The sequence below is a fragment of the Brachyhypopomus gauderio genome, unplaced genomic scaffold, assembly GCF_052324685.1.
Source record: "Brachyhypopomus gauderio isolate BG-103 unplaced genomic scaffold, BGAUD_0.2 sc44, whole genome shotgun sequence".
NCBI classification, from domain to species: domain Eukaryota; kingdom Metazoa; phylum Chordata; class Actinopteri; order Gymnotiformes; family Hypopomidae; genus Brachyhypopomus; species Brachyhypopomus gauderio.
In genome coordinates, this window is record NW_027506870.1 from 3,040,539 (window position 1) to 3,050,446 (window position 9,908).

At 38.5% G+C, this 9,908-nt stretch overlaps 1 protein-coding gene across 1 annotated transcript; it reads right to left on the reverse strand.

Annotated features, from left to right (window-relative positions):
• Positions 1-26: 26 nt before the first annotated feature.
• LOC143486124 (uncharacterized) lies at positions 27-5,087 on the reverse strand. The gene is made up of 8 exons (XM_076985974.1): positions 4,657-5,087; positions 3,364-4,034; positions 3,211-3,256; positions 2,987-3,078; positions 2,636-2,746; positions 2,166-2,269; positions 638-810; positions 27-277 (listed from the first exon to the last, which is right to left on the reverse strand). The coding sequence occupies exons 1-8, from the start codon at positions 4,681-4,683 to the stop codon at positions 71-73; spliced, it is 1,431 nt and encodes a 476-aa protein (XP_076842089.1). The 5' UTR covers positions 4,684-5,087; the 3' UTR covers positions 27-70.
• Between the last annotated feature and the right edge of the window lie 4,821 nt (positions 5,088-9,908).

Here is a 9,908-nt window from a genome sequence, read left to right on the forward strand (position 1 = left end):
TCCCCAGTTCCCAATAAACAAACTCGTACATTTACAGTTGTCTTTATTTAAGAGCCTTTAAAACAAACCATCAGCCAGTGGCAAAAATATATTCACGACATGTTAAATACAGGTCCCTTGCTGACATGTCTGGGTCACTCTGTTCAATGAGCAACTGAACTCCTTGTCTTTGTTGTTCACTCAAAGGAGGCTCGATCTGAGGAACCACGATCTCACCATCCATCTCACCGCTGTGGGTTGTTGCAATGTCCCAGTCAATGTCTGGCTCCTCTATATCCTAGTGCAGAAAAACAGAACAGAGTACTGAGCCTAAACTTCAACACACTACATTGTACAATAAATGTAACACAACAGAATGAACTATTTTAAATTATGATACTACTGCGCAATTAGGAACTGTCACTGTCTATAGTGTTTGCTGGAGCAATCGAACAGTAGTTTATAACTGCTGTTCTTTTATCGTCCGAGTTTGACAAATTAAAATCACTAATTGTGTCTACCCAAGTTTACAGGAAATTGGAAATATTCCACCAAACTGCAAAAACTAAATATACTATAGTCACAGACTATTGCTAGTACCAAACAATTATAGAAGCTTAAACAGCAGTAGCAGGATTCTTAAAGGGGGGGGGGATACCTCAGCATCCTCTGGCTGGTTAATATTGGTATTTCTCATCCCCATGATCCATAATTGCTCAGGAGTCATGTTGTTTTCCGTCCGGATTGGATGATTGTTCCAACCTTCCACAAAACACTCAAGGTCTTTCTTCAGTTTTGGCAGGAACACAGTGTGGACAGTGAAAAGGTCTTCTGTTAAGTGTAAGGTAGGAGTTAAGTAATGCTTACCAATAAATTGTGTTTTAATTAGAGCAAATGAAGTTACTGCTCAAATTTTAGCCATTGTTGGTAGTCAAAATATTTAACAAATTTCCAGTTAAAGCAAAAAAAGTTTTTGAAACTCATGCAAAAATAGAATGAGGGGAACAATGAAAATTTGGTAATGCTTAAGCTCCAATTGCCTTTTATGCATGTTCAAGTTTATTAACCCTTATATGGTCCAAGGGTCTGTGGGACCCATTTTTAAAAAATCAGCTTAAAAAAATTCTACAATTTTTTTTTTTTCAAACTGAGATTCATTGGTCCTTGGCTCATTTTCTGTGAGCAACATAAATCAGAAAATATTTTCAATGACCACCCCCCGTACCCCCCCCTTCACATTTGTATTACATACAGGGTCCAGGGTCCACTGGGCCCTGGGCTAGTCAAAGTGGGCAATCAACATTGGGTTGGGTAGTTGATAGTCGTCTGTATGACTTTAAAGGATATACAAACAAAGGACAGAGGAGTTTGGCATGCAAAGGTGAGCAACCATCAACACTTTTGATGGTTGTCACATCAGGGGTTGATTGCATATTGTCAGACAGCAGACGAAGAATCTCTATAGAGACAAAGGGGTGAGATCTGAAAGAAGCATCTTTTCTCTCAGCCCTCATTATCCCTCCCTCCTCTCTGGACCTGTGTGTGTGTGTGTGTGTGTGTGTGTGTGTGTGTGTGTGTGTGTGTGTGTGTGTGTGTGTGTGTGTGTGTGTGTGTGTATGTGTGTGTGAGTGTGTGTTTCATCCAATCATGGGGACATGATGCTATAAATGCTAAAAATGCTAAAAATGCTATAAAAGATGGCAAAGCGATTCTCAGTTCAGACTGCCTTACAGCTGCTATTGGAAGAGACAGAGGATTTTGATGGTGATTCAGAAGAAGAAATTTCAGGATCACATTTCTGAAATATCAGAGTCTGATAGTGATAATGAAAAGGAGGATGAGCAGCAGCCAGCTCCGTTAGCACCAGCCCGTCAGCAGCTAGCCATAGGACCAGCCTGTCAGCCAGCATGATTTATGATTCATTTCCTTATTGTGTTACATTTTAATAAAAAAGTAACTAATAAATAAATGAGAGCAAACTAATTTAACATATGTATTGTTTATTTTACTTGCAATTGGGCTAAATCTGCTGATTATTTTAACAAAAAATGCAATGGGTCCCCCACGCCCAGCTGGACCCCAAGAAGGTAGACCACGCCCGGATCTCATCAGGGTTAAAAGGCTACTGTAACTATCCAATTATCCATGTTTTATCAATACATTAAAGAGTGACTGGGGTTCCCAACCTGTGGAGCAAACATCAAGAAGCTGAACCTTCTCCAAGCTCTGAAGCATGTTGTAGTACTTTGAGGTGACACAGGTCCTGACATCACGCCATAGACGTTCAATCCTAGGAACGTAAACATTTTAATCAGTTTAATGCAGACACATGAAAAATTTGGTTCCAGCTAGCAAATGAACAAGCAAGAGAGACATGTTGGCTGAAACCCTTTGAAATGTAGCCTCTCAATCACTCTGACCTTTATTAATGAATTCTAATGACAATAATTTACACATTGCTGTCAAATATTTTATATGCAATGATTCTACTTTTTAAAAACAACACAAAGAGAAGAAAAATATGTGTAATGTTACAATATAGTTTAGATTAATTTAGATTTGTACTTTAATGATTCCTTAATTAAGGACATTAAGGACCTCAATGAAGGACCTCTGGGAAATATATGCCTCAAATGTGTGATGAAACATGATCAACCTTTGATTATGAACACTTTTGCCAGACATAAAGCTTCCCCTGTCTGTCCCGCAAACACTGAACATAAATCTGGCAATGTCAACATTTTCGACCCCTTGGTCAGCTCTGACTCTGTAACACACACAGTTGACCAGTCACACATCAAAAGACATCAAAATATATATCCTAGTACTACAATGAACTACTAACTATGAATTGTCCAGTTTGTTCAGCATGGTATTTCACAACTTTTAGTTAGAAAAAAATTGAAAGACTAGCCAATTTGAACTATTTGAGCTTGTAATAATGCAAGAAAAATCCTCATGTGTATGTAGCAATGTTTCAAATCTATTTAAACTGCAAAAATGTTACCTTGACGGTATGCCATGTCTTTCTGTTGCCTCCTTGAAAGCAGCAAATGCAGTGGATGCAAAGTTGTTGGTAGAAGCAGTCAGGCACATCACCTGTATTATTAAGTAAAGACAACCGGTCCTTTTAACAAAACAAGGATTCTAGTGTTCGTAGTACATAAATTATGGCATGAAGCCGTTTCTGTGAGAAGTACATTAGCAAACCAAGTGAAATTAAGAAATTACCTTCCTCGAATATCCATCCACTGCACCAAACAATACAATGTTGTACCTAGAAAACATTTTTGGAACCCAATAAACAAATCTAATTACTTACTACATTAGTAAAATGACAGTCTACTTACGTTTAGCCTTTTACTAACAATTAAAATCACCAACCTGATAAGTTTGTGGTTTGTATCCACATGCCAAAGTGAAAGAGGTCCATTCACAGAATATGTCCTACGCACGACGCATCCTAAGCCAGTTAGTCTCGTCAGGATGCCCAAAGAGTCCACACGGTGCATGGATGCAGCCACCCTCCTCCACTGGACATGGATACCCATGGACAGCAGCCTCCCCTTCACCATGCGGTAGCCGGCAGTTGGCATTTCTTGTTTAATGTTCTGTATTACACTGTCAAGCTCCTCGTCACTCATGCTGCTGTGCCTTTTCCGACAAAGACCAAACTCCTGCATTCGTCTAAATACTGTTCTTTTTGACACTCCCAGCATCTTAGAGATGCAGGGAACAGGCAGGTCAGTTTCCAAGAGCTCCTGCAAACTCTCTCTATCAATGTCTAACCTAGGACGCCCTGTCTCTCCAGGTACTGTGTCAATTGGCATATTTCTTCCACTATTACGTTCTATCTGGTCTGTCACAAGCATTAATAGTTCCTGCAAGGCATGTAATATGTCTGTAGGCACATCAATGTGTCTGGAAAGGGCATTACAAAGATACAATTCCTGCCTACATGTAAACTCCATATAATCTAAATCCATAGGTTCTCCTGTAAATGCCCGTTCCAATTTAGAGAGCAACCTGGTGAGAATCTGCCTGCTTAAAATGTTCTGCAAAGACAGAGGAAAACTACATTAGGAAAAGTAATACTCAATTAGCATAATTAAAAGCTTAAAAACATACTAAGCCACTACCAGCTGTTAGTTAAAGATTACTATTGTTAGAGCAGATTAGCTGTAGCTATGGTATGATTAAGTGAGTGGAATTCAATGAATGGCAATTCAAAAAGCAAGCAAGGCCTACCAAAACTGTTTGCAATAAGACCACTGGTTAAAAATATCAATGTCCTTTAAGCGCTTTCAACAGCTGCTGTGTATGAAACATACTATACAAATAACCTTGGCTCGCCTTTCAACAGTAACAGGTATTTGGTTTCTAATCCACTTAATATGTGCTCTCTAGCGCATGCAAACAAAAAGTTAATGTTACCAACATGACATTAAGGTTGTATCCTGAACTCCATGTTATAGCTAACTAACCCAGCTCGCTTTTTCAAACGACTTACGGTAACGCTTCAGTACGAAAATCCACTTTTAGTAAAAATTATCATAGGTACTACATAAATCAGTGACTGCATGCGCATTACAAAATGTTAAGATTGTCTATTAAATTATACTTATAAATTAAATCAACCCCAAATTTACTTCAAACCTGGATAGGTAGCTAACTCACCAGTCCGCGCTCGTCGTGCTCCGCCATCTTCTGAAAAGACTTTATGTACTGTGCTGTCACTCACAAAATCAGGAGCCGTCATCAGCCAATAGCATTGACTGAAAGAAACTCCCATGAGCCCGCCCCCAAAGTGCCAAAAACACCCCTTATCAAAACTCGCGCAAAAAACATCCGAAGAGAATGTGCTTGTCGCGCGAGCGCCGTTGTAAAATAGAGAAGGAAAAAAACACTCGAGCGTGAAAAAAGACAGTTTGAGCGCGCGCACTAACACAAACGCGCACGCAATTCGGCGTTCTGTGCTCGCGACTGTCATTTTTACGCTCGCGAGTTGAATATTTACGCTCGCGAGTCAATTATTTACGCTCGCGAGGTGAATATTTACGCTCGCGAAATGTGTTTTTGCGCGCCCTAGTTTTGGCACGGAAATGACACCATACGCGACCCTGTGAGAGCGCGAGCACGTTTTAAGCCTGGTTTATACTCGACGCTCCACGAGCGGCGCGAGGGTCCGCGCGGCGAAAATGACGTAATCGCGGTGGCTCCGCCCGTGCGCGAGGGCCTCGCGCGCTGTCGCGGCGCGAGGTCGTGCACCTCTCGAATTTTGTAACTTCGCGCGCGCGCCGCGCTTCAGCGCGATCGACAAAGTCATATTTGCAGGGTTCATACACCTAAACAAGGTGGAATTAAAGCACTTGTACGGAACTTTCAAGGTCCATTTCAATATTTTACAGCACGATAAACATAATTAAGTTAAATATTAATACACATACTCGAAATAATTCGAAATAATTCGCTTTTTATCACATTATTTAATGGTTGTTTATTTTCAAAACGCTCAATCTTAACGTCTTCACGTTCTCTCATGTTTCGTCCTGGAATTACAAGAGGCTAGTATTTGTTAACGTAATTTCAACATTTTAATGTACTTTAGCCTAAATTCCAGCACTTTTCAAACCTGAAACACAAAGCAACATCAAAATGCGTCAGGTAAATGTTCATTCCCCTTTTTTTGAGGGGTGTTTCTTTATACTACCACATATCGTTTCGGACAACATTGCAAAGCCATATTTATGTTTGATACCTAATGTATATATACTGTCTCTGGTCAGGTAAAAATGTTCTTTCCCCGGTTTTGCAGAGGTTTTTTATTCTCCACTGCCACCTATCGCCACCTATCGTTTCGGAGAACACTGCAGCGACGTTCGCGAAAGTATAAACGCCTACACCGCTCGCGCAGGGTCGCGCGAGGTGGGCGGAGTCGCGCGCTACGGTCGCTCGCGAAAGTATAAACCAGGCTTTACAAGTCATTCTTTGCAGTGTCCTCCCGTAACTATATGTGGTAGTGTAAAGAAGCACCCCTCAAAAACAGGGGAATGAACATTTACCTGATGAATTTGAATGTTGCTTTGTGTTCCACGTTTGAAAAGTGCTGGAATTTTGACTAATGTTGCCTACTTTAAAATGCTTTAAATTGTAATGGTATTTCGTTTCACAAGCTGTCTGACTGAACAGTTCGATTGTATTACGTTTACAAATAAATGTACAAATAATACCGTGCAGCTACACAAACGTAATGTCAGGAGATACTGTAGCGACTACTACTCCTCACAGCGAATTCCCTAATGGACACTTGGCCACTCAAGGAGTCTTAGCCCTTTAAGTGACACTGGGGGGGCGGAGCCTGCTCGCACCAGGGTTGCGTTATCAATAAAGTTTCCCTCCTCGGGATTTTTGGATTAAGCAGTTTCTACATCAGTTACCGAACCTGCTTCAGTACATTGTTACTGTTAAAAATGCACTTGCAATAAAGTGAATATTGGAAAAATTAATTTTGCTGCTGAATGTAACTACTAAAGTAACTTGTAATCTAACGTAGTTTTAAAATCAAGTAATCAGTAACGTAACTAAGTTACTTTTAAAATGAGTAATGAGTAATCAGTAATCAGTAATCGGATTACTTTTTCAAGGTAACTTAGCCATCACTGGAGGCAGGTCATTCCAGGATTTTGGTACATTTCAGGGGTGGTCACTTCTGAAAATTTGATCTTCAATTTGATCATTTTTAGTCACATATTTATTAGCTACAGGTTATAGACTATCAAAAAGTTTTATTTGTCAAGTTCAGATATGGAAGCAGGGTTGTGACTAACAGGGTAAGTTGTGGTCTACCCCAGGAAGAGATGCTAACTGTAAAATGTAGCTATGTATACAAGATCAAGGACAAATATGGTTATATAAGTATATAAAGTAAATTTTGACTCTACTCAATATTAGTCTTACAATATGAGGAACAGAGTTGCATTCACTGAGTGACACACACCACTTGGACAAACATATTTGGAAAAAAACCAAATATGTTTAGAAAAAAACCAAATATGTGGGCAGGAAATGTCCTAGTGATGCAAATTCCTTTGTGCCAGTAAACAAATATTTTTAACTCTTTCTCTGCCAGATAAAATTCCTTATGGTAACAGGGCTGTGCACATGTTGTAGGACACAACTTAATAGTGTAAAAACTGTGACATGCAATACAATGTAGACCAAAGAAGTTGTTTTCATAAGTAAAGGAGATGCATTTCAACAATATACAAGAGGAAGTAATTTATTTAGAGCTTATTTTAATTGTTAAATTTGGCGTTGGTCACCCAATGTGTGGGACAAGAGAAAACGGCCATTTTTTGATACCTCCAAAGGTATTCGGTCTTTTGAATAATGTCTAAGGAGCTTATTTTTCCACCAAATTTTACAGTTTGTCTTATAACAAGTACAGTGTTAAAAAAACAATAGTCATTTAGATATTTTGGATATGTACATTTGAAATTTAAGTGGTGGGACAGGAAATGTACCAAAATCCTGGAATGACCCAGACGACGTCGGTGGAGATTGAAGCACAAGACTTACTACTTGTTTGGAAATGCATTTGTAACATTACAACCATGATAAAACAGCTTGTTATCACATCCAAACACTGTTTTGAAACAAAATATGAGTTTTCAGTTCATTCTTCAGAAGTTGCACTTTTGCCCCAAGTTATGCTCAGAAACACTGTTTAGAGGGCTTACAGCGCCAGCAAACACTGTTTTGAACGCCTTAATGCAAGACTTACTACTTGTTTGGAAATGCATGTGTAACATTACAAACATGATAAAACAGCTTGTTATCACATCCAAACACTGTTTTGAAACAAAATATGAGTTTTCAGTTCATTCTTCAAAAGTTGCACTTTTGCCCCAAGTTATGCTCAGAAACACTGTTTAGAGCGCTTACAGCGCCAGCAAACGCTGTTTTGAAGGCCTTAATGCAAGACTTACTACTTGTTTGGAAATGCATGTGTAACATTACAAACATGATAAAACAGCTTGTTATCACATCCAAACACTGTTTTGAAACCAAATATGAGTTTTCAGTTCACTCTTCAAAAGTTGCACTTTTGCCACAAGTTATGCTCAGAAACACTGTTTAGAGCGCTTACAGCGCCAGCAAACGCTGTTTTGAACGCCTTAATACAAGACTTACTACTTGTTTGGAAATGCAGGTTTAACATTACAAACATGATAAAACAGCTTGTTATCACATCCAAACACTGTTTTGGAACAAAATATGAGTTTTCAGTTCATTCTTCAAAAGTTGCACTTTTGCTCCAAGTTATGCTCAGAAACACTGTTTAGAGCGTTTACAGCGCCAGCAAACGCTGTTTTGAACGCCTAAATGCAAGACTTACTACTTGTTTGGAAATGCATGTGTAACATTACAAACATGATAAAACAGCTTGTGTTATCACATCCAAACACTGTTTTCATTCAAAATATGAGTTTTCTTTTCATTCTTCAAAAGTTGCACTTTTGCTCCAAGTTATGCTCAGAAACAACGCTGTTTTGAACTCCTAAATGCAAGACTTACTACTTGTATGGAAATGCATGTGTAACATTACAAACATGATAAAACAGCTTGTTATCACATCCAAACACTGTTTTCATTCAAAATATGAGTTTTCTTTTCATTCTTCAAAAGTTGCACTTTTGCCACAAGTTATGCTCAGAAACACTGTTTAGAGCGCTTACAGCGCCAGCAAACGCTGTTTTGAACGCCTTAATACAAGACTTACTACTTGTTTGGAAATGCATGTGTAACATTACAAACATGATAAAACAGCTTATTATCACATCCAAACACTGTTTTGGAACAAAATATGAGTTTTCAGTTCATTCTTCAAAAGTTGCACTTTTGCTCCAAGTTATGCTCAGAAACACTGTTTAGAGCGTTTACAGCGCCAGCAAACGCTGTTTTGAACTCCTAAATGCAAGACTTACTACTTGTTTGGAAATGCATGTGTAACATTACAAACATGATAAAACAGCTTGTTATCACATCCAAACACTGTTTTCATTCAAAATATGAGTTTTCTTTTCATTCTTAAAAAGTTGCACTTTTGCCACGTTATGCTCAGAAACACTGTTTAGAGCGTTTACAGCGCCAGCAAACGCTGTTTTGAACGCCTAAATGCAAGACTTACTACTTGTTTGGAAATGCATGTTTAACATTACAAACATGATAAAACAGCTTGTTATCACATCCAAACACTGTTTTCATTCAAAATATGAGTTTTCTTTTCATTCTTCAAAAGTTACACTTTTGCCACAAGTTATGCTCAGAAACACTGTTTAGAGCTCTTACAACGCCAGCAAACGCTGTTTTGAACGCCTTAATACAAGACTTACTACTTGTTAGGAAATGCATGTGTAACATTACAAACATGATAAAACAGCTTGTTATCACATCCAAACACTGTTTTCATTCAAAATATGAGTTTTCAGTTCATTCTTCAAAAGTTGCACTTTTGCTCCAAGTTATGCTCAGAAACACTGTTTAGAGCGTTTACAGCGCCAGCAAACGCTGTTTTGAACGCCTTAATACAAGACTTACTACTTGTTAGGAAATGCATGTGTAACATTACAAACATGATAAAACAGCTTGTTATCACATCCAAACACTGTTTTCATTCAAAATATGAGTTTTCTTTTCATTCTTAAAAAGTTGCACTTTTGCCACGTTATGCTCAGAAACACTGTTTAGAGCGTTTACAGCGCCAGCAAACGCTGTTTTGAACGCCTAAATGCAAGACTTACTACTTGTTTGGAAATGCATGTTTAACATTACAAACATGATAAAACAGCTTGTTATCACATCCAAACACTGTTTTCATTCAAAATATGAGTTTTCTTTTCATTCTTCAAAAGTTACACTTTTGCCAC